General features: G+C 43.7%; 1 protein-coding gene across 1 annotated transcript in view; it reads right to left on the bottom strand.

Moving 5' to 3' along the window:
* The window catches only part of ireb2 (iron-responsive element binding protein 2), a 35,770-nt gene extending 21,810 nt beyond the window's left edge, over window positions 1-13,960 (bottom strand). The window contains exons 1-10 of the mRNA XM_084168805.1: window positions 13,753-13,960; window positions 13,259-13,306; window positions 5,632-5,721; window positions 5,213-5,378; window positions 4,426-4,563; window positions 4,017-4,247; window positions 2,094-2,163; window positions 1,715-1,898; window positions 1,165-1,304; window positions 377-548 (exon numbers count right to left, since the gene is read on the bottom strand). Of these exons, the coding sequence (XP_084024931.1) occupies window positions 377-548; window positions 1,165-1,304; window positions 1,715-1,898; window positions 2,094-2,163; window positions 4,017-4,247; window positions 4,426-4,563; window positions 5,213-5,378; window positions 5,632-5,721; window positions 13,259-13,283 (1,216 nt within the window). The 5' untranslated portion in view covers window positions 13,284-13,306; window positions 13,753-13,960. The remainder of the gene's footprint in view (window positions 1-376; window positions 549-1,164; window positions 1,305-1,714; window positions 1,899-2,093; window positions 2,164-4,016; window positions 4,248-4,425; window positions 4,564-5,212; window positions 5,379-5,631; window positions 5,722-13,258; window positions 13,307-13,752) is intronic.
* Between the last annotated feature and the right edge of the window lie 11,366 nt (window positions 13,961-25,326).

The raw sequence follows: 25,326 nt of genomic DNA on the forward strand, positions 1-25,326 counted from the left end.
TTAACATTACATGCCACAGATGCAACAGTATAAACATCAAGGGATAGTTCAGCCAAATGACAAATTTACCCCACCTTATGGAAACCAAGAAAGTAGTCTGTAGACCGAATTTGGGTTTGTTTAATTTAGCATTAACATTGCTGAGTGAAAAACAATTAGTACAGCTTCTGTTAGCATGTTCCAAATAGCATGCACATAAATCTAAATGTTTTACCTAACACACATCCCAGCCTCAGAAGTGACAGTGTAGCCTGGTCCCAGCTCTGCTTGTGCTGTCTTGCCAACTCCTATGGTCATTGTTACGCCAATGACCAGATAGGTTGGCAAGACAGCACAACAGACCTGGAAACAGGCTAGTGACAGCTTCCTGTCTTACTTGTTTGCTTAAAGTGCTTGAGTGTGACATGGTCGACAGGGAAGAAGCTGACGGTGGCATTGTACTCGGGACACATGTTGGCGATGGTGGTCCTGTCTGGGACAGACAGCTGGGACACGCCGGGACCAAAGAACTCCACAAACTTCCCAGCTATGCCCGCCTGACGAAGGTGCTGAGATGGAGAACACATCGAATCAGGCTTGACAGTGCATTTAAAACATCTCCATCATGTACTTTACAATACATATACATTTTAGTCATTTAGCAGACGCTCTTATCCAGAGCGACTTACAGTTAGTGAATAATTTTTTTTTATTTTTATACTGGCCCCCCGTGGGAATCGAACCCACAACCCTGGCGTTGCAAACGCCATGCTCTATCAACTGAGCTACATCCCTGCCGGCCATTCCCTCCCCTACCCTGGACGACGCTGGGCCAATTGTGCGCCGCCCATGAGTCTCCCGGTCGCGGCCGGCTGCGACAGAGCCTGGATTCGAACCAGGATCTCTAGTGGCACAGTTAGCACTGCGATGCAGTGCCTTAGACCACTGCGCCACTCAGGAGTGGTCAATGACAATATAGATAATACAAAGGAAATTAACAAGACAGATAGGCCTAAAGGTGGTTCAACGTTATATAACTGTGTTACTGAAATGCTAGCAATCAATAAAAAGTTATACTTTGCAAGTGCAGTGTACAGGAGCTTCTTTCCTTTGAATATGTTTTCAACATTTCTGAGCTACCCCCAAATGTGTGCCAGTACGTTTAATTTCTTAGCTGTAGCCTACCTTGGTGATCCCCAGAACAATATCGATGGAAGTGGCCAGGGTGTTGACGGAGCCTACCAGCCTGCAGCCAACCACCTGGGGAAGGGTCAGAGAGATGGGCTGGCCCAGCATCACTGCCTCCGACTCGATCCCTCCCACACCTGACAGACATCGAGCGGGGAAGAGACAGGAAAACGTGTTAAAGTTATGGAGCTATTGGCTAATTCACACGTCAATCTCCTTCTTATGCGCTTTCATCACCAAAGCATTGTAACTTGGATATTAACCATGATTAATGTGATTTTAGCATAATTCTTAGTCCTTTCTTTGATCCATTCTCTTTGATGTGTTGATGTTTTTCTGTTTGATGCTAATCTAGTATTTGAGGTTAATGGGTATTTCAGTCCGTACACTCGGTACAACACACAGCTATTGTGAGGTTGTGCATCCGTGAAATGTCCCTCCTTCAGGGTACCGTAGTTATATTCATAACTTTACAAAATGCCAATGATTTCAGCCAGTATTAGCTGCTGTGTGGACATTGATAGAACTTTAAGTTGTTGTTCTTTACCCCAGCCGAGGATGCCCAGGCCGTTGATCATGGTGGTGTGAGAGTCTGTGCCCACCACGCTGTCTGGGTAGATGAAGCCCTGGCTCTCCTGCACCACCCGAGACAGGTACTCCAGGTTAACCTGGTGGACTGCGCCCACGTCCGGGGGCACCACGTTCACGTTCTTGAACGCTTTGGAGCACCACTTCAGGGGAAAAAGAGAAACACGTAGGAAAAAAGTTGGACTGGTGCGCTACACAGGCCTAAATAAGTTGCAGCCTTGTTACAATGTGTGATTATAGGTGCTGGTTTCAGTTGGAAATAGCTGCTGCAGACTCTCTGTATCTATGCATCTTGTTCACATTGAATTTACTTTAACTAGAGAGAGAGAGAAAGTTACCTTAAAGAACTGTAGCCGTTCTTTGTTTCGGATCAGCTCCAACTCCTGGTTTTTCAGAGTTGTTTCAGGTCTGCAGAAAACAACCAGAAGGACAATGAACACCTTTCCTCTCTCCTATAGAGGGTAGAGGGTAGGCTTCGCTACAGTATATATCACCCCAATACTCAGGAGTCAGGACCTGCATTCCCGAATTAGAGGTCTTCTCGGATTCCGAACTTGAGATCCGAACAGAATTGGATTAAGAAATACAGCTTAATTGCTGCGCAAGCCAGCAGAATTGTTTTGACTTGTCTGGCAGGCAGTATACATTAACATTTCACATGCATTTCCTGTTGTAGGACTGGCTAAAATAATTGAGTTGTGGTCCACACTACAGCTTAGTATTTTCATAAATGACATCCCTAATTTAAAATGGCGACACAAGAACAATGGAATTGGGGATGTCTTCTCCGTCTCCCGTTCATTTGTGTGTATTCATCGTTTCATTGTGTAAATTGCTTGCCTTGTGTTTTATTATAGGCTCTCTCCAGAATGCGCTTTGGTCTCCCGCATGTGTTTTTTAAAGTTGTGGTAGTTTCAACAGGGTTTTTGGTGCGTGTGCAGTTTATAAAGTGATCATTTAAAAAAATACAAGTAATATGATTATTATTGTTGCACATGTTTGTGTAGATAGTACATTTTATGTTTATGTTTTCAATATATCACAAACTGTTTCTGCATATTAGTTATCAAGAAGCTTGATCTTGCAAGCTAGCCACTTACATAGCATAGCATAGCATAGCTGGAGCCCTGAGCTGGAGATAATTTATTTGGCACATCTTAGATAGTAAAACTTTTCTTACAATATATTTAGCTGGAAAACATTAGTAGTGAATTCTAAGTGTAACTTGATCACCTCTCTTGAGCTGCACAACAGTGGATCGTCACGTCGCGAAAGCTTCCGTTTGCTCTTTGCAAACAAACATGCCATGTGACTCAATCAACTGCTTTGGGGAACGGCTTCATAATGAAAAAATAATGCAACAGGCGAAATGAAGAACGCAATCTTCTTTATCTATTAACCTAGTGCACAAGTTGCCTGCAGGTATTTAAAAATAACAAATATTCAACAAAACAATGACAAATAATTAGTAGGAAACAACATTGTCATCATTATGTTGTTGACAAATTTACTTTAGACAGATGGTCATATTGCCATTAGCTAGCAAAGTTTGTCAAAAATACCTAGCAATGCTAACATTAGCTAGCTCCAATCCGGTCCTCTCCACTCAATCTTAGCTAGCTAATGTAATCTAAAGTCAATCTGACATCACAATGACAAAAGGTTTTCCTACCAATTATGTCTCCTTTATACATATCATCGTATCTCCAAGCCACTATAATGCACTTTTGCTGAAATCTTCATCTGCGCCAATTGAGAAAGCATTAAGTACAACAGTCACCAGGGATGTATTCTTTACGCTGATTCTGTTGCAAAACGTTTTGCAACAGAAACTGTTTACTCCAAACACTTCAATGTGACCTAAAAGCTGTTGGGTTCTTAAATGGAAGTTGTAGTTAATTTTAATTGTATGGTTCCACACGTTGCCATTCCAAACGGAATAGTCTGAAGTGTTTGGCACAAGCATCTATAAATTATTGATTCTTACATGCTCTAAAGTGGAGTGAAGTCCGCTGGGTTCCTTCCAACTTCTTCCAGACACTTTTTATATATATATTTTTAGAGAGACAACTGAACTACAACTTCCTTTTAACAACAAACTGGAATTCAACAGCGTTTGGAGTAAACGGTTTCACGTTTTTGCAACAGACTAAACGTTTTGCAACAGAATTGGCGTAATGAATACACCCCAGTCTTCAAGAGAATATTCACAACAATGGCGTGACGCAACGTGCAATTCATGAATATGTATACATTCTTACTCAGAGACGGGTTGTAGGTGGAAGGGGCATAGGAGAGGGGTGTTCTCAATCTGCTGGACAGCAGGGGCGGGTCTTCCCGGGGTGTCACTGCAGCCCCCTTTGCTGCAGCTCCCTCTCTCGCTTCCGCACTGGGACCCCCTTCTGGGTGTGGGTCTGGTGGGGGAGGGGCGAGACAGAGGTCCCTGGCTCTGGCCATCTCCTCCACCAGGGTTGGGGGAGTTCTGTATGGCACTGCAGAGAAAGGGTGGATCATTTCAGAAAGAGCAGGATCATTTCTGAGGATAATGAAGAAACTGCAAAGGTTAATTTCAGAAATAGCACAGTAACAAAGATATCCAACTCAGGAGGGTTTCCCAGCTATCGTAAGATAAAATATGTAACTTTGGGCGAACTGTCCCTTTAAGCCCACCATTTGTTGAGGTCGATCTGTAGCGAGTGGTCAACGATGAGGTCCGTTGGGCACACAGGGTTGACCAGGCAGGGGTCCACTCCGTGTTTGATCACTGCATCCCTCATGGCAGCCAGGTCCACCATGGCAGGGATGCCCCTGTGTGGAAGGAACAACCATCAGATCCACCATACTACTCCACAAAACAATAATACACAGGGAAACCAACACTGGTGACCGATAGCACTGCAATACAGTATTGGTGATCCCACTAGGATTTAATAGATGTAGGCCTATTGGGATTTTGAGGTGGTGGAACCATAGAAATGAGTGAAACTGTCTTTGCAATTGGCTAGTTTAACTAATTGTGCTCAAGATCTTGATTCGATCATGTAACCAGATAGTGCTGCAATGTTGCTGTACCCTTGAGCAAGGTCCCTTCTCTGGAGTTCAGAGAAATACTGTTTCCCATTCCTATGACAACAAGCAACACTGTGTGCACTTGATCAACTGCCCAAAATGAGGTGAGAAGAATACACTGTGAGGATACCGGTGGTGAGCCCTGACCTACAAAATATTACAGAGACTCCATTTACCTCACCTACTGGCGCTACAAAAAGGAAGCCAACAAAAAGGTCTGGGGATGGCTACAACTCTACATGTCTTTGGAGGGGTAGACAGGGAGTATGCTGTGACACAGGGACACTGCTGGTATCTTAGACCAGGTTTCTCTTGCAAAAAAAGATTGTCTATCAAAAGAGATGAACCTGGATAATCACAGGTTGGAGAGGGAGAGAAAGACACTCACGTGAAGTCCTGCAGCAGGACCCGGGCAGGAGGGAAGGGCACCTCCGCCACATTCTGCTGCTCGCTCCAGTCTAGGATGTTGTGGACGTCCTCTTCTTTCACGTAGAAGCCGTCGCATTTGCGTATGGCCGCCTCCAAGAGGACACGGATGGAGAGAGGCAGCTTGTCTATGGAAAGGAAAGGAATGAGAGACCATTGTAAACACCCTCAGAAAACACCCTCGTTTTTTTTTTTGTTAAATGGCATTTATTTGCATCCTATTGGTTTTGACCATGCTACCTGAACAGTTCAACTCAGGGTCCTATAATGACAAAAGCTGCGTTTTGGGAAATCATTTGACTCTGGTTTGATCTTTTGACCCATAAGTGCAAGCATTAGCCTATTGTTGTTGTACACAGGAGCTGACAAACCCGCACTCACTGTATCTTGCATCGTTCAGCTTCTGTGGATTGAAATACTTCCGGTCGCCATCTTTCAGCGTGTCAATCAGGTGGTTAAAAGGATGCTCCTCTGTATGGGGAAACAGAAACACACATCAATCTGACACTAGAGACTGCCCATCCTAGAGGAGAGCACGTACATTCATTATTTACACACCTCATGAGTTCAACTAGGCCACTACTTCTTCCACCCTCACACAAAGAGTGTGATTAAATAGCACCTGCTTGTACAAGTGAAACACATGCAAATACAAGATGCTAAGTGTGTGTGTGTGTATTAGCAGTTGGGATGGTTGTCTATTCTACTCTACATCCTATGGAAACTTTGAGGGCCATTTGAAGAGTTCTGCCTCTTGGCATGCAGCGTTCACCCTTCTCCGTGGTCGACTCACTTTAAATCAGCACCATGTAGCTTTCCCTTCATTTTGCCTGTCAAAAAAAAGCCTGGGGAATGTCATGTAGACCTATGTGTTTTGTTCCACTTGGTTGCTGGCTTTTTGAACCAAGGCTGGAATAAAAGCTAAATCACAAGTAGTCAGGCAGGCCTATGTAGGGGACAGCACAAAGTGGTCCCAATGTTTGTGACTTCCCTAGCCTACTAGAGCTGGGAACGAGTTATGGGAACGAGTTGGAATTTGGAGATCGAGATGGACTCGTAGGCACCTGTTTCTCTAGACGGATTGCCTCCCAAAATGTAGGAATGCTCTGCACCAAGGTCTGGGATTTCCGAGACTAGGTGGCTACTATTTAAAAACAACGGTCATCATTTCACCACATTAGTATAAGAAAAATGCAAGCATCTTGTTGTCACATAACTGTCCATTGTGCATCTGTGTAAGGCAACTCATATTTCTTCCTTCTGGGCATGACAAGCCTGACATAACTACCATTTTAATTTCATAACAGTTCAAACTTGCATGCATACTGTAAACCCAACATGCTTACTGTCACCAGGAAGCAAAACCACATAAGATCATGAGCAAAAAGAGAGATGAGGGACAGGAAGGTAACTCAAATATGCTCCTATTTAGTAAAGGGAGGTCGCGTCTTGCTTATCATCACAAGCCTCATGTCAAATGTTTTTGAAAGATTAGCCTGTATGGGCCAACAGTAGAAACACTGTTGCTTGTGTGGAGGTAGCTAATCATACAAAATACTAGATGTATAACAATACATTTAATTTGTATAGCGCTTTTCATTACAGAGTTCTCAAAGCTCTGAGAATGTCTTAATTATTACAGTGCCTTCAGTTAAGTTCAAACCCCTTTACTTTTTCCACATATTGTTGTGTTACAGCCTGAATTAAAAATGGATTACATCTAGATTTTTTGTCAATGGCCTACACACAATACCCTATAATGTCAAAGTGGAGTTATGTTTTTCAAGTTATTAAAACAAATGAATTAAAAATGAAAACCTGAAATGTTTTAAGTCAATAAGTATTCAACCCCTTTATTATGGCAAGCCTAAATAAGTTAAGGAGTAAAAATGTGCTTAACAAGTCACATAATAAGTTGCATGGACTCACTGTGTGTGCAATAATAGTGTTTAACATGATTTTTGAATGACTACCTCATCACTGTACCCCACACATACAGATAATTGTAAGGTCCCTCAGTCGAGCAGTGAATTTCAAACACAGATTCAACCACAAAGGGAGGTTTTCCAATGCCTTGCAATGAACCCAATGGTTGATGGCTAAAGATTTTAAAAAGCAGACACTGAATATCCCTTTGAGCATGGTGAAGTTATTAATTACACTTTGGATGGTGTATCAATACACCCAGTCAAAGATTCAGGCGTCCTTCCTAACTCAGTTGCCAGAGAGGAAGGAAACCACACAGGGATTTTACCATGAGGCCAATGGTGACTTAAAAACAGAGTTTAATGACTGTAATACTAACCTAATTGTGAGAGTGAAAAGAAGGAAGCTTGTACAGAATACAAATATTCCAAAACATGCATCCACTTTGCAATAAGGCACTAAAGTCAAAATGCAGAAATTGTGGTAAGAAATGTACCTTATGTCCTGAATACAAAAAGCGTTATGTTTGGGGCAAATGCAACACATCACTGAGTTCCACTCTTCATATTTTCAAGCATAGTGGTGGCTGCATCATGTTATGGGTATGCTTGTCAACCACAAGGACTAGGGAGTTTTTAGGATAAAAAGAAATGGAATAGAGCTAAGCACAGGCAAAATCCTAGAGGAAAACCTGGTTCAGTCTGCATTCCAACAGACACTGGGAGACAAATTCACCTTTCAGCAGAACAATAACTTAAAACACAACTCCAAATATACACTGGAGTTGCTTACCAAGACGACATTGAATGTTCCTGAATGGCCTAGTTACAGTTTTGACTTAAATTGGCTTGAGAATCTATGGCAAGACTTGAAAATGGCTGTCTAGCAATGATCAACAACCAACTTGACAGAGCTTGAAGAATTTTAAAAAGAATAATGTGCAAATATTGTACAATCCAGGTGTGCAAAGCTCTTAGAGACTTACGCAGAAAGACTCAGATCTAAAATCACTGCAAAAAGGTGATTCTGACATGTATTGACTAAGGGGGTTAAATGCTTATCTAATGAAGATAGTAGTTTTATATATATACAGTGGGGGAAAAAAGTATTTAGTCAGCCACCAATTGTGCAAGTTCTCCCACTTAAAAAGATGAGAGAGGCCTGTAATTTTCATCATAGGTACACGTCAACTATGACAGACAAATTGAGGGGAAAAAATCCAGAAAATCACATTGTAGGATTTTTTATGAATTTATTTGCAAATTATGGTGGAAAATAAGTATTTGGTCACCTACAAACAAGCAAGATTTCTGTCTCTCACAGACCTGTAACTTCTTCTTTAAGAGGCTCCTCTGTCCTCCACTCGTTACCTGTATTAATGGCACCTGTTTGAACTTGTTATCAGTATAAAATACACCTGTCCACAACCTCAAACAGTCACACTCCAAACTCCACTATGGCCAAGACCAAAGAGCTGTCAAAGGACACCAGAAACAAAATTGCAGACCTGCACCAGGCTGGGAAGACTGAATCTGCAATAGGTAAGCAGCTTGGTTTGAAGAAATCAACTGTGGGAGCAATTATTAGGAAATGGAAGACATACAAGACCACTGATAATCTCCCTCGATCTGGGGCTCCACGCAAGATCTCACCCCGTGGGGTCAAAATGATCACGAGAACAGTGAGCAAAAATCCCAGAACCACACGGGGGGACCTAGTGAATGACCTGCAGAGAGCTGGGACCAAAGTAACAAAGCCTACCATCAGTAACACACTACGCCGCCAGGGACTCAAATCCTGCAGTGCCAGACGTGTCCCCCTGCTTAAGCCAGTACATGTCCAGGCCCGTCTGAAGTTTGCTAGAGTGCATTTGGATGATCCAGAAGAGGATTGGGAGAATGTCATATGGTCAGATGAAACCAAAATAGAACTTTTTGGTAAAAACTCAACTCGTCGTGTTTGGAGGACAAAGAATGCTGAGTTGCATCCAAAGAACACCATACCTACTGTGAAGCATGGGGGTGGAAACATCATGCTTTGGGGCTGTTTTTCTGCAAAGGGACCAGGACGACCGTGTAAAGGAAAGAATGAATGGGGCCATGTATCGTGAGATTTTGAGTGAAAACTTCCTTCCATCAGCAAGGGCATTGAAGATGAAACGTGGCTGGGTCTTTCAGCATGACAATGATCCCAAACACACCGCCCGGGCAACGAAGGAGTGGCTTCGTAAAAAGCATTTCAAGGTCCTGGAGTGGCCTAGCCAGTCTCCAGATCTCAACCCCATAGAAAATCTTTGGAGGGAGTTGAAAGTCCGTGTTGCCCAGCGACAGCCCCAAAACATCACTGCTCTAGAGGAGATCTGCATGGAGGAATGGGCCAAAATACCAGCAACAGTGTGTGAAAACCTTGTGAAGACTTACAGAAAACGTTTGACCTGTGTCATTGCCAACAAGGGGTATATAACAAAGTATTGAGAAACTTTTGTTATTGACCAAATACTTATTTTCCACCATAATTTGCAAATAAATTCATTAAAACTCCTACAATGTGATTGTCTTGATTTTTTTTTCTCATTTTGTCTGTCATAGTTGACGTGTACCTATGATGAAAATTACAGGCCTCTCTCATCTTTTTAAGTGGGAGAACTTGCACAATTGGTGGCTGACTAAATACTTTTTTCCCCACTGTATATATATAATCTTTTTACATATTCACATTTTTCTTCCACTTTCACATTAGATTATTCTGTGTAGATCGTTGACAAAAAATCAAGGCAGGTAAAATAGCAATAATGGTCTAGGTGCGAAATACATTTTAGATGGGACTAGGACTATGAAAAATACAGACTGTAGAAATGGGTTTTAAGGCCCGTTTTAAAAGTTCAGAGTAATGGAGTGGCACTCAGATGGTCAGGGAGAGCATTCCATAGGCAAGGGGCACAGACGGCTTGGTCCTACATGGTTTGGAAATGTGTCCTGGGGATTTGAAACAGTAGGGAGAGTGCGAGGTGGCTCGCTGATTGAGATGAGGTCACTGATGTAGGTGGGGCTCAATCCATTCAAGGCTTTAAATACAAGCATGAGGATTTTGAAGTTGATCCTGTAGTGATCAGCAGCCAGTTGAGTTGGGCTAGGATCGGGGTGATGTGGTCTGACTTATTGGTCCTGGTCAGGACCCTGGCAGCACTGTTCTGGATTAGATTATGTTTTACATATTTGTTTAATGTGAGCATCGAAGGATAGAGAAGGAGCAAACTTGACTCCTAGGTTGGAGATGATATAGGACAGGTGGATGGCCTGGCCGTTGATTGTAGGGCAGATGTTTCTAGCACTGGTGACCTGCTTGGGTGTCCCAAGCATGAGGGTACCCATGTTTATGGATTTAGGGTTGTACCTGGTAGGTTCGTTGATAATTTGTGTGAGATTGAGGGCATCTAGTTTAGATTGTAGGATGGCCGGGGTGTTAAGCATATCCCAATTTAGGTCACCAAGCAGTACGAACTCTGAGAATAGATGGGGGGCAATCAATTCACATATGGTGTCCAGGGCACAGCTGGAGGCTTTTTCATTGTAAGCTAATTTACTTGTGTGGCTGCTTGCCAAAATAGCGTTGTACTTCTGTTGTCATCTGATGAAAATGATGCTATTTTCTGCCGAATGTGTTGAACTAATGTATTTTGTATGAAGGAAAACTATAGTTGCACGCCTCTGATCACTCTATTGAAGCAAGAAAAACACTGTTGACTTTCAATATAAAGTGCTGGTGAAATGGTTTAAATGCAGATTTTTTGATTGTCTGAGTTTTGAAAATGCAGATTTCTGAAAGCTAATGTGATGCCTGGCCATTAGGTTGGTACCAAGTTAAAATTTGTTTTTTTATGGGATATACATTTTTCTCTCGTAAGTAGCTATTGAACCAAGCATGCCATGAAAACAAAATAATATATTCTGAACCTGGGGAGGAAGGAGAACAATCACCCTTTTTTTGTTGTTAACTGAAATCCAAATAAAAAAATGTTAATGAAAAACTCTCAAAAAAACGTGACGATTCTTCTCCATCCTCCCCTGATTCAGAAATTACAATTTTCAAAGGCGGAGTTCATTTTGCATGGCCGGGTGCCTCAGGTGGGTGAAGATTTCACTTAAAGCAATCCACCCAAAACCCCTCATTCCTTTAATTTACAGTGTTAAATAACACTAATATGTGAGAATAATATTTTTTTGTGAACAAATGTTTCATTTTGGCATTATAATAAGGTTGGTAGCAACATGGAAAATCTTTGTCGAAATCTGCTGCAGCTCAAGTCGACTACAAAATCCACAATCCAATGCTCTCTATGGGCTGGCTGGCAAGCTAGCTAGGTAGCTAGCAAATGTAGCTACATACAATAATACCAAAGACAATATCAGCATTTAGAGTAGCTAGTTAGCTGTAAAATCGCCTAAAAAAACTGCATTATCAATTTAGGTGTCTACAATCTCACCATGTTCAACCTGCAGCTCGATGTGCTTCACAGAGTGGAGTCTATCATTCGCAACGGCAGATATACCACGCTACGTCAATGGGCTGCGCGGTACATTCTGGGCGATTCTGGGACAAGGAGCGCTCTCCATCAAGGAGTGAATGGGAGTTTACTAGGCGCTAGCTCAAAAACCCAACATTAACCCACATTTTGTCGACAAGAAGTACAACATTACAAATCTTTTCCGAGATAATTAACTTAGGAATCGTGACATTACGTACTTCAGAGGAAAATAGGCACGTTTCTCGACATATACACTGACTTTGAGAAGGGATTGTGTGACAGTTAGTTTAGCAACCTCGTGACGCAGCACGACAACGTGAACACGATTGGTTGACAGTCTGCTGGTGGGGCATTATACGTTCCTTCATTCCCTCATTTCTATAATATCTCTGGCAACGGCACCATGCAATGCACCCTGGACTAAAGAGGCAGACAAATAGGAAAAATCTTATAGACCCTCCATTAATAAAACATTTCTCAAGGTAGGAATATCGCAAAAATATGATCAATGGCTCATTCGAGAAGATCGGCCAGTATTGAAATCTGACATGCATGATAGACGTTTTCACAATCTACAAGTCGTATTCCTATTAACTTCTAGTGTAGTGAGAGCAACTTTATCATAGTGCTACGCCATACCGGACGGATTTCTGACTGCTTGAACACCAATAACTCAGATACACATGCAAACATGAAATTACCCAGGGAATCGATAGAACATCACTCAGAGATGCACAAAAACAATATACATTTAAAATGGGTGAACCTTTCCTTTAACGACCAATGGAATGGTCTAAAATGATCAAAATCCGCCCACCCATGACACAGGGCCATACAAAATATACTCATCCAATGTCATGGCATGCTTGGTTCAATTGCTATTGACGAGAGAAAACTGAATATCCAATATAAAACTCACTTTAACGTTATATCGGTGCCGAACCATATACCTAACTTACCGGCTCTCTAAAAAGTCAGGTAAACAATACTATTTTGTCTCAAATTTCGAGTACCTGAAGGACAAACCGCACAGACAACCGGTAGAGTAAGTTTAAATGTAATTTTATTCAACATTCTGGCTTGTAGCGTAAGAAAAATGTACACGATTTTGCAAGCATCAGTTTCAGGCTGTATATACCAATTAATTGTGTATTATTTACAGCCTGATAAGACTAACACGCTAACGTTACTAGCACGCTATTGTTAGCTAGTTGTTAACGTTAGCTAAATCATTTCGCCAACAACACATTAAATAAATACTGCAGTGAAATTCCCCTTTAGATAACTGGATGTATAGCTAGCTAAGTAACGTTACTGTTTTGGGCGACTGCAAGTAAAGATGAAAGGGGTAATGTTGCTAGCTAACGTTAGCTAGCTAGCTAGTTAGCTAAGTGTCATTAGCATAACAAGCTACCTGGACAGTGAGGAAGCCCAAGTAAACGTGAGACATTTCAGGCTTTACATAATGAAATAATTGACATGGCCGTAAACTGCTTTGCAAACTGTCTTGATTAAAATAATAATTAGCTAGGCAATGTTATCGTAGACGACTCTTACCTTTGACTGAGGAAGCGAGCGCCATGATGACTTCTGAAACGGGAGAGGCTATACCAGAGAGGAAGAGGCGAAGAGAGAGGGTTTACTCCTCCCAAAATCTGTCCACGTTAAGCAACTCATTAATTATTAAGCAATTTAGGTGTTTTTGGGGGGGGCAATGAGTGTCGAATTTAGTGGAGATAAAAATGAATTTCTATTTTGATCTAATAGAAGTTGTAATGCTTAGGTTGTTATGAGTGTAGTGATAAGTGTGATGCACGTGACATCCTGTTGATTAAGGGCTTGTAAGTAAGCATTTCACCGTAAGGTCTACGCCTGTTGTATTCGGAGCATGTGACAAATAACATTTGATTTGTCCCTGGTGAAATTCGAGACGGTCTATTCATATTCATGAGGCTAGGATAGCATCTCACTCTCCGTTGAATACAGGCTGTTGACGTCAACACCCAACCATCGAATATTCCAAAAGTATTCAAATAACGAGATGTACCCACCAATCCAAAGAGAGGATAGGAAGCCGCTGTTCCGCGCTGTGGACAACGAATGCCATTGTTAGGGCGGAGACATAGGCATCTCGTCATTATATCCAGTATCTGTGGCTATACGCCATAGAGTCTTATGCCGCGTCCACGTACTAGTCGGAACTAGGAAACTCGGACATTTCTGACTTGATAACTGGTTGAACGCGGCATGTGAATAGCTACAACCAGTTAGCAAGTCGAACATTTGACTTTCCTAGTTCCGACTAGCACGTGAACGCGGCAATAGACATTACCCTATTTGCTGACGTATGTCGCACAGCTGAGAGTCGAGTGGTGACGATTCCGTAAGCTCAATGGCCCTTCCCAGCATGCTAGTTTATGCTGGCTAGCTGGCGACAACTGGGTACCAGTCTTTTTAACTAACATCTGAATGTAACCGTGACATGCCCAGTGCAACGATGTTGCATCGAGGTGCTTGCTGGCCTCTTCATTCTGGTGACAGGTCTCTCAAGATCGACCAGAGCCTGTCATTTCCAATGGGAGCAAATTAATCATAGTGGGCAGAACCAAGTTACGAGCTAGTGAGATCCTATTGGTGCGTTGTAGCATTATTTGCATATTTCCGTTAGGGAACGCCTACCCGGTGAAGTGCGCCTGTGGTGAAGTGCGCCTGTGCAATAACTAAATTCGCCATTGCGCTCCTAAACAAAGCAATTGTTCAAAACTTTGGCAAAGGGTAAAGTCTACGAAACACAGTCCACTCTGTTTGTTACATATTCTCGTTTTGGAAACAGAAAAATGTATGGAGATCAAATATTTAATCGATGAGAAAATTTGCTGAATGTCAGGCCAAAATCGGTGTCACTCCATCTTCTCCCACTGCCAGTCACTTGGCTTCCTCATTATCATATTTGGTAGTGAGTGGAAAAGGCAACCGGATGCTTCACATTTATACATCCGGTGAAATATCTGGCTCATTGTTCGATCTGTGGGTCTCCCGGAGCGAAGCAATAGGGTAGGGCAAAGAGGCTAGTGCGTGCAGAAGTGAGTTGCTTCCTACCTTGCAGGACAATTTGTTCCATCCCACTTGGTTTTATTTAGAGTAGGATAACAGCCTACACAAGAAATAACTTGTAATATTGGTATTTGGTACTAGTAACCATCTGGATGTCACCACGATAGGCCTACAGTCTCTACTGCTCGATATGGAGAGTTTGCGCTGCAAGCCGGTAACCCAACAGCATGGGCACAGTGACCTAGCTGCCGCTTGCCGCAGTAATGAGAGGGAAGTAGCTTGATAGTGTAGCAGCCAATATCAGGCCAGGGTGACAGCTAAACTAGCTAGCTGGGAAGGGCTCATCAGGACCACTGACTGAACCAAATCTGTTTTTCTCCACTTTCGTTGAGCAACATACGTCATCAATTTGGGCACCAGGTAAGTATTTATTGATGCCGTGTTCAAAACAACTAGGAACTCGGAACTGTGAACTCGGAAATCTCCAACTTCCGACTTCAGTACATTCAAAACACCTGGGAACTCTGGAAAAAAAACGAGCTCTGATTGGGAAAATCCTATTTGAAGGGTCATCCTGTAATATTCATATGTGTCAGCATACTGAATTGTAATTGGATGCATTCTACTGTCATATCATACTGTGCTATGATTGGTTAAGACCACCCAGGTGGTAAGGTCATTCTCAAGATGATCATGGCTGGAGACACATGAACATGCCAGTTATAGCTAGTTAATAAAGAGCTACGTTTATAAATATCCTGTCGTCCTGCATTTTATTATTTTGTACAAAGCATACAAAACAAGACATGGTGTCAGAGTAAAAGGACTACAAGATGGATTTTGCTGGAGTTCCTTCACCTCGAATGGATTGGGGGTCTACAAATCTACCCGAAGCATGGCGTAAGTTCAAACAGCATGTGGAGCTAATATTCACGGGTCCTCTGAAGGAAAGAGGAGAAGAGGAAAAGTGCAGCTACATGCTCCTCTGGATCGGTGGAAAAGGGAGAGACATTTACAACACATGGACACTTACCGAGGCTGAATCAAAGGTACTGAAAACATACTACGATCGTTTTGAAGCATATGTTGTGCCAAAGACCAATACAATTTTCGCTAGGTACAAATTCCATGAGAAAGTACAAGGAGCTAGCGAATCGTTTGAACAGTTTGTCACTGAGCTGCGTCTGCTTGTGAAAGACTGTGATTATGCAAACAAGGATGAGATGGTCAGGGACTGTATTGTATTTGGAATACACTCACTGCGAGTGAGAGAGAAACTTTTGAATGTTGGATCAGAGCTAACGCTGGACAAAGCTATCCACATAGCCAGATCTCACGAGCTAGCACAGGTTCAGATGAAAACCATTTCAGGCGGCAGCACGAGCGCATCACGTGAACAAGCAGTGCACGCAGTCAGGCAGACATCAAAGCACACCGCCGGTGCCCAGAGAGCATGTTTCAGAACGGAGAAAGACAGAACCAAAACAGAGCGACACAGACTCCAAACGCCCCAAAACATGTGGATATTGTGGATACAAAGTGCATGGCGAACAGGGGAATTGCCCAGCTAAAGGCAAACAGTGTACTAAATGTGGAAAATTGAATCACTTTGCAAAAGTGTGCAGAGCTTACCGTGGAAAAACAGTACATACAGTGAGTGAAGATGAAATGTCAATCAAAGAGTCAACTGTTTATTGATTCAGTGACACAGAAAAGTCCGATATCAGAGACAGAGCAAGCCTTTGCTGACATTGAGATAGGAAGACAAGGCACAGAGCTAAAATTCAAACTAGACACTGGTGCACAAGTAAACATTATTCCTCTGAATAAGTACAGAAGCTTGACATCTGAGTGTGAGCTACAGCCCACCACACGCAGACTGACTGGTTATGGTGGTGAACAGCTCCCAGTAAAAGGCACATGCACTTTCAAATGCAAATACAAGGGAAGGGACATGATGTTGGACTTTTACGTTGTTGACACTCGAGCACCTGCAGTGCTAGGTCTTAAAGCATGTTTAGACATGGACCTTATCAAGCTAGTTTTATCAGTGACAGCACCAGTAGAGATAGAGAATGTCATGGAGGAGTTTGCTGATGTTTTTACAGGAATAGGACTATTCCCAGGAGAATGTACCATTCACCTTGACCCAGACGCAACCCCTGTGGTCTACCCACCGAGAAAGATTCCACTTGCTCTCCGCGCCCGTCTGCAGAAAGAGTTGGAGAGCATGGAGCAATCTGACATTGTCACCAAGGTTACAGAACCGACGGATTGGGTCAACGCGTTAGTGGTGGTGGAGAAACCACGCACAGGCAAGCTCAGAGTATGTCTCGACCCAAGAGACTTGAACAAGGCTATCAAACGCCCCCATTACCCCTTACCGACGCAAGATGGCATCACACACAAGCTAGCAGGCGCACGCTACTTCAGTGTCATGGACACCAGATCAGGCTACTGGGCTATCAAGCTCACAGAAGAGTCATCTAAGCTCACAACGTTCAACACACCGTTTGGACGCTACAGGTTCCGTCGCCTGCCTTTTGGGATTATCTCAGCCCAAGACTAGTTTCAGTGAAAGATCGACGAGGTGTAAGAAAGGCCTCGACGGAGTCGTGGCAATTGTGGACAACATCCTTGTCTATGGTCGAACCAAAGAGGAACACGACAGAAACCTCAGCGCGATGCTGCAAAGGTCCCGCGAGAGAGGAGTCCGGCTCAACCCCGAGAAGAGCGGTCAGCTACATCTTCTCACAGCGAATGGAATCAAGCCAGATCCGCAGAAGATCTCAGCCATAAAGGAAATGGAGCCACCAAAGAACAGTGCAGAGCAGGAAACAGTGCTTGGCATGGTCAACTACTTAGCCAAGTTCGCACCCAGCCTCTCCAATGCTAATGCACCCCTGCGTCAGCTGCTAAAGCAGTCCAGTGAGTTCCTCTGGGACAAGCAACACGACATCGCTTTCCAGAAAGTGAAAGACTTGATCACGAGAGAACCAGGACCAATCCTTGCCTACTACGACCCCAACAAAGAGCTCAGACTCCAGGTGGATGCGTCAAAGTATGGACTAGGGGCAGTGCTACTGAAAGAAGGAAAACCCATCGACTACGCTTCCAAATCTCTCACAGACTGTGAAATCAACTACGCTCAAATCGAAAAGGAGCTGTACGCCATTCTGTTTGGATGTAAGCGTTTCCATCAGTATGTCTATGGATGACAAGTCATTGTGGAATCAGACCACAAGCCCCTCGAGTCAATCATGAGGAAACCGTTAGCCGCAGCCCCGCCAAGGCTACAGAGAATGATCCTTCAACTACAGAAATACGACTTCACAATCACTCACCGTCCAGGCAAAGACATCCCTGTCGCAGACACACTCTCCAGGAAATGTCTTACCTACAGTGAAGGCATGGACATGCAGGTGCACACTGTGTACAGCAACTTACCAGTTAGTGACACAAAACTGAAGGAGATCCGAGCAGAAACAGAAAAAGACACAACTCACACAGCTGAGGAAAGTCATACAGTCAGGATGGCCTGAGGAGAGGAGAAAATGCCCTCAGAGCATCTCAGAGTTGTGAAACCATCGTGACGAACTATCACAGATCAACGGAATCATTTTCAAAGGAGAGAAAATCATAATTCCTACTAGTCTCAGAGAAGAGAATTTGACAAAGATCCATGCTGGACACATGGGCATGGAAAAGTGCAAACAGAGAGCATGGGACATTTTGTTTTGGCCCGGAATGTGCAAACAAATAGAGGACATGGTTGGTAAATGCCCCACCTGTCTTGAACGACGCCCCTCAAACACCAAAGAGCCAATGTTACCTCACCGTATCCCAGACCGACCCTGGCAGGTCGTGGCAACCGATCTGTTCACCTGGAACAATGAGGACTACATTATAACAGTGGACTACTACAGCAGATACTTCGACTCGACAAGCTTCACAGCACCACATCTGCAGCTGTGATACACAAGCTGAAAGCAGCCTTTGCCAGGCATGGCATTGTAGAGTCTTTAATATCCGACAATGGGCCCTGTTACAAATCAAATGAGTTTGAATCCTTCACAAAAGCATGGGAGTTCACACACGTCACCACAAGCCCACATTACCCTCAAAGTAATGGCCTTGCTGAAAAATCTGTGCAGATCGCTAAATCACTCATGGACAAAGCAAAAGCAGACAAGAGAGACCCCTACCTCAGTCTCCTTGAATACCGCAACACTCCAGTTGACAACTTCAAATCACCAGCCCAGCTGTTGATGAGCCGCAGACTTCGCTCAATCCTTCCCAGCACCAACCAGCAGCTGCAACCTGAGGTCGTCAGCTACAAGGAAATGCATGCAAAACGTGCACAGAGACAACAACAGCAAAAGCGATACTACAACAGGTCAGCCAGACCACTGCCACCACTGAACGACGGAGAGTCAGTTAGAATCCAGGAGCATGGCTACTGGAAGCCAGCAGTCATCATCCAACCAGCTGACACTGAGCGTTCATATCACGTTCGCACCGCAGAAGGAGCGGTGTACCGCCGCAATCGTCGTCACCTACTGAACACAAAAGAACAACACACTGAGGAGATGAACTGTTCCCCTGAAAGAGAACGGGATGGACTAAACACAGACACAACACAACATACACCATACTTACCTGCAACACCACAAGAACTGTTGACTGACACAGAAGCATATTCAGCTTCATATCACACAAGGTCAGGAAGAGAGGTCAAGACTAGAGCTGTCCTAGACCTGTGAAATGTCAAAGGGTGTAGGCGGATCACTGCCCTAAAAGAGTTCCGGACTGTAAACTTGTTATTGAAAGTTAACTTGAAATGCTTTGGTATTGTATTTGTTTGAAATGTTGAGATGTCATTGCTACAGTGAAAAGCTGAGTTGCTGAGAAATATTAGTTCTAAAAGTAACAATATGCTGAATCATTGTTTCAGTCTGTTATGTTGATGCAGTTGGTGCAGTTTAAATGGTTACTTACCTCGAGTTCAAACTACAGAGCATGTATTCAAAATAAACGCTTTATTGTTCTACATATTTTTTCTTTTTTTTTTAAAGAAGGGGGATGTAATATTCATATGTGTCAGCATACTGAATTGTAATTGGATGCATTCTACTGTCATATCATACTGTGCTATGATTGGTTAAGACCACCCAGGTGGTCATTCTAAAGATGATCATGGCCAGAGACACATGGACATGCCAGTTATAGCTAGTTAATAAAGAGCTACGTTTATAAATATCCTGTCGTCCTGCATTTTATTATTTTGTACAAAGCATACAAAACAAGACACATCCAACTCGGAATTCCAACTCGGGAACTCTGGCCTCTTTCTAGAGCTCTGACTTTCTGACCTGATGATCACTGACGTCATTATTTGACCTCGTATTTTTCAGTTCCCAGTTGTTTTGAACTTGGCATGTCGGAGCTCTTGAAAGAGGCCTGAGTTCCAGAGTTGGAATTCCCAGTTGGATGACCGTTCAAGTTGATTTTCTCCAGTCAGAGCTAGTTTTTTTACCGAGTTCCCAGTTGTTTTGAACGCTCGGAAGTCAGAGATTTTCGAGTGCCAAGCACTGATTAGCTTTGAACACCTTATTAGTACCACAGAATGAGTCATAATACCCATAAAACCTAGCGGTAAAACCCGGAAATGGTTCCAATCGTTTTTTCAAATTTTTTCCATTGGGGATTTTAGAACTACTTTATGTGAGGTCTGTGTATTGATGTCAGACAGGAATAGCAAAGTATAAGGGAGTTATACTCCAGTCTAGTTGGTGGCGGTAATGCAACATTTATTGGATGCCAACCGCCGTTAAACCTCAACGAAGAAGAAGTCAGACAGGACTCTTAGCTAATGTCACGCTGTGATTGAGCTCTGGGAAAGAGTTGGAAAATGGCATCCCTTGAGAGGGCAAGAACAAGATGTATGTTAGGAGAAGTGCAATATTATCATAAGGAGACGTATAAGTGGAATACGGAGGAGGAATGGGGGAAAGAAGAGTCAGGAGGTCGAAGAGAGGGAGGAAGAGAGTGAGCTTGAATCAGTTAAAGATGGCAGAAAAAAAGGGAGATGGTTTGTCGAGGAAGAATGGTAGAAAGTGTAAACAGAGTGAGCCGGATCGAGGTCTGGAGATGAAATGGAAGTGAATGAGGGCGAATTATCGGAGGTGGCAGGTGTGGTGGTTGAGCCTGAGGCTTGCACTGATGGCTTGCACCCCTGCCATTTCATCCATTTGTGGTTTCAGGGTGGGTGAAAACAGAGTTTGGTGCTGTGGAATCATTGAAGGTAACCCGAAGTGGTCTTGTGATAATTGTTTGTTTCTGCTAGTCAGAGGGAGCAGGCACTCCATGCCAAACGAATTGGAACAAGACCTGTGACTTGTTTTGCTCTCAAGAAAAGGGCGCCATTGAAAGATGATTGATTACTGGGGTAGCGGTAAATGTGAAAGTGGTCCAACTGAAGGGGAAGATTCCCAGGGTTTGTGATGCTCGTCATTTGGTGCAACACAAACAGGGTGGCGTGAGTGGTGAAACACAAGTCATTGTCTTCTTTTGAGTTTTGATGTTGAGTCTTGTTCAGTATACATTACTTTAGTTGGCTGCTTTGAGCAAGACTTGAATGTAATATAACCTATTCTAGGAGCCTATTGTTTGTATGGTCTTTATTCATTGTTCACTTGTTTTTACACACTGTCAGGTACAGGCAGAGGGCTTTCAGCAAGTAAGGCAGGGGGTAAGAAATAATTTGAACATCACAGATAGAAATTCCCAGTGCGCCCATGATAAAGTTAACTACATTACTTTAGTTGGCTGCTTTGAGCTAAACTTGTATGTAATATAACCTATTCTGGGAGCCGTGTGTGTGATCTATGTGGAATATTTTTGGACCATTGGCTTCCCTGAAAACAGGTACTGAGAGGAGGAGCCATATGAGTCTGTCAAAGGTCTTCAAGCTGGATGGGGATGGTGATGGAGGCTTTGGTGGTCCCCTCAACGAAGAAGCAGGTGTCCCTTCCAGTGATGTGGAGCTGCCCTTAGACCTGGTGCCAGTAAGGATTGTCTTCACGAAGGTTGTAAGACCCTCCCTCCTTGATATATAAATCCTTCGACTTCACTGCCTCTTCAATGGTAAGGTCTCTTCCACCATAGGGACACTTCAATAAATCAATCAATCAATCAAATTTTCAGCAGATGTCACAAAGTGCTATACAGAAACACAGCCTAAAACCCCAAACAGCAAGCAATGCAGATGTAGAAGCACGGTGGCTAGGAAAAACTCCCTAGAAAGGCAAGAACCTATGAAGAAACCTAGAGAGGAACCAGGCTCTGAGGGGTGGCCAGTCCTCTTCTGGCTGTGCTGGGTGGAAATTATAAGAGTACATGGCCATTAAGGCCAGATTGTTCTTCAAGATGTTCATAGATGACCAGCAGGGTCAAATAATAATCACAGGGGTTGTAGAGGGTGCAACAGGTCAATACCTCAAGAGTAAATGTCAGTTGGCTTTTCATAGCCGAGCATTCAGAGGTCGAGACAGCAGGTGCGGGAGAGAGAGAGAGTCGAAAACAGCTGGTCCGGGACAAGGTAGCACGTCCGGTGAACAGGTCAGGGTTCCATAGCCGCATGCAGAGCAGTTGAAACTGGAGCAGCAGCATGACCAGGTGGACTGGGGACAGCCAGGAGGTATCAGGCCAGGTAGTCCTGAGGCATAATCCTAGGGCTCAGGTCCTCTGGGAAGGGAGGGAGAGAGAGAGAATTAGAGGGAGCATACTTAAATTCACACAGGACACCAGATAAGGCAGGAGAATTACACCAGATATAGACCCTAGCCCCCCGGCACATAGACTATTTCAGCATAGATACTGGAGGCTGAGACGGGTGGGTCGGGGGACGCTGTGGCCCCGCCGGACGATACCCCCGGACAGGGCCAACCAGGCAGGATATAACCCCATCCACTTTGCCAAGGCACAGCCCCCACACCACTTGAGGGATATCAACAGACCACCAACTTACTACCCTGAGACAAGGCTGAGTATAGCCCACGAAGATCTCCTCCACCGCACGAGCCCGAGGGGGCGCAAAACCGGACAGGAAGATCACGTCTGTGACTCAACCCACTCAAGTGACACCACCTCCTAGGGACGGCATGGAAGAACAATAGTAAGCCAGTGACTCAGCCCCCGTAATAGGGTCAGAGAATCCCAGTGGAGAGAGGGGAGCCGGCCAGGCAGAGACAGCAAGGGCGGTTCGTCGCTCCAGTGCCTTGCCGTTCACCTTCGCACCCCTGGGCCAGACTACACTCAATCATAGTTGTTGTAAGAGATGAGTCTTCAGTAAAGACTTTAAGGTCTTTGCTGCGGTAACCACCAGACCATCCGGTGAGGCGCCCAGGATCCCAGACCCTGTGACCCAAAGCCCTGACTCCTGCACATCCATCCTTGTAGCCATTTGCCTTGATGTCCTCCTCTTCGTCATCTGTGCACCACTTTACAGACAACACCCCATCTAACGACTGTGATCTGAGGACCCTTTGTAGCAGTGACGGAGTAACGCGCTTGGCCCTAACCACTGCTCCATAATTGCTGGCCTTCAACTTCCCTCTCCTCATGGTGTGCCTGTTGGGGTTGGTGTGCTGTCCAACTGTTGCCTGCCATGTAGCCTCCTGCTGCTCTACGGACAGTGCCATGCCAGCCAGGATACCTGCATGCCCCAGGTGCCCTTGTTTTTTTAACAATGTCCGGTACAGACAGGGATGACAGGGAGGGTAGCGGTTGTTCTGGCTCAGGTTGCCATTCCACTGAACCTGCCCCGGAGACTGTTCCTTAGCCACTGAAGATCCTTCTCTGTGGGCTGTCGCGATAGAGGGTTGTAGTCTTCGGCCGGGTACAGGTCCTCCACTGACTGCACCTGGTTGGGCACGGCTGGCTTCCTCCACTCGCATTCCACATCCGTACGGCTGACATTGTGAACCGCCAAAATAGGCTGCATGGCTACACTTATGAGCTCCACAGAGGCATTCGCTTGTGGTGGAGAGAATCCTCTGGTCACCTATAGAGACCTGCCAAGAGGAAGGATGTTAAGTGTCACATGCCTTTCAATGCATGACTTTGAACACCTTAAGATTCATTTGTTGTAAGAAATGTGCTATATAAATAAAGTTTGATTTTATTGATGACATTACAGATGTGGAATATTTAATAAACTGTCATTTTTACATGACCAGTGCTGTTTTTCCATAAACTTTTAATTGATAACTTGGGATTCTATCACTTGACATATCAATCATATAGTGGGAAGGATCCTATAAATCAAGACTGTGTGAATACATGTACCACTCTGAACAATTTAATACTGTGGCTTTGAAGATTTGTCTGGTCATGAAACTACAATACAGGCTGGATGTCTAAACAAAGTCAATTCTGAATGTCAATTGTTTTTTCGATTCATTCTTATCAATAACATTCTTATCTAGAACTGAGTTATCGCTCATCTACAGTAAGTCTGGTATCCGGAGTAATCTGGTTAATGATTATATAATTTATTAAGTGGCTCTTTCCTTGTAGAACTTTGACAGCAGTATAGAACACATTGTATTGCTAGATTGTTCAAAGTTAACTTAATAGCTACACTCAACAACACAGGATCAACTTTATCCCTCATGCTGGCCCTGACCAAACCGGCAAGTTTCCCCGCACTATAGCTGCACTTCTCCACATGGTCTTCTCCCCTTTTAATGCTCTCCTGCTAATCCTTGAAAAATGCCAAAAGGTTTGAAGTAGACCCCAAAGTCGACATACTGTACAAACAATTATCTAGGCTAAGTAATACAACATTATTTTTAGATCTACTGCTTTGCTAACTAGCTAGCTAAAGTGTAGTCAGCGGCTAGCTAAGACAGAGAAAGGAGACGGAAGAAGTTAAACACAAAATTCAATTTATGTCAATACAGCACATGGATTGGGCACAAGTATCTGATCGCGCTGGCGAACGGTAGCTGACAGTGTCGCAAAGGCTCTCGACCTTTGCCTCTCCCGAGTCCGTACGGGAGTTGCAGCGATGGGACAATTGGATATCACGAAAAAGGGGGTAAAAAAATTATTTAAAACATTCATATTACTGTTCTGTCAAATGTTTTGATGTGTCTGTAACCAAGAACAACGACTATAAATCTTCCTGACCATGGCAACACCTCCCTGGAATTCATTCAAACCACAACCACACCCTCCCATCAGTGTTTGTCCCCGTACAAATATTGGGGGGCATTTATGCATTCATGAAGAATGTGATGATTGTATGCCATTTTTCTCCATGGAATAGCTACATTTATTAGGATACATAATGAGGAATAGGTGGCTCAGCTCAGCTAGCTCTAAATGTGGCACTTTTCTTAAATGTTTCTCATCAGTGGTGTAAAGTACTTAAGTAAAAATACTTGAAAGTACTACTTAAGTTGTTTTTTGGGGTATCTGTACTTTACTATATATATTTGACAACTTTTACTTCTACTTCACTACATTCCTAAAGAAAATGAGGTACTGTTTACTCCATACGTTTT

Source organism: Coregonus lavaretus, assembly GCF_964263955.1.
Source record: "Coregonus lavaretus genome assembly, chromosome: 9".
Lineage (NCBI taxonomy): Eukaryota > Metazoa > Chordata > Actinopteri > Salmoniformes > Salmonidae > Coregonus > Coregonus lavaretus.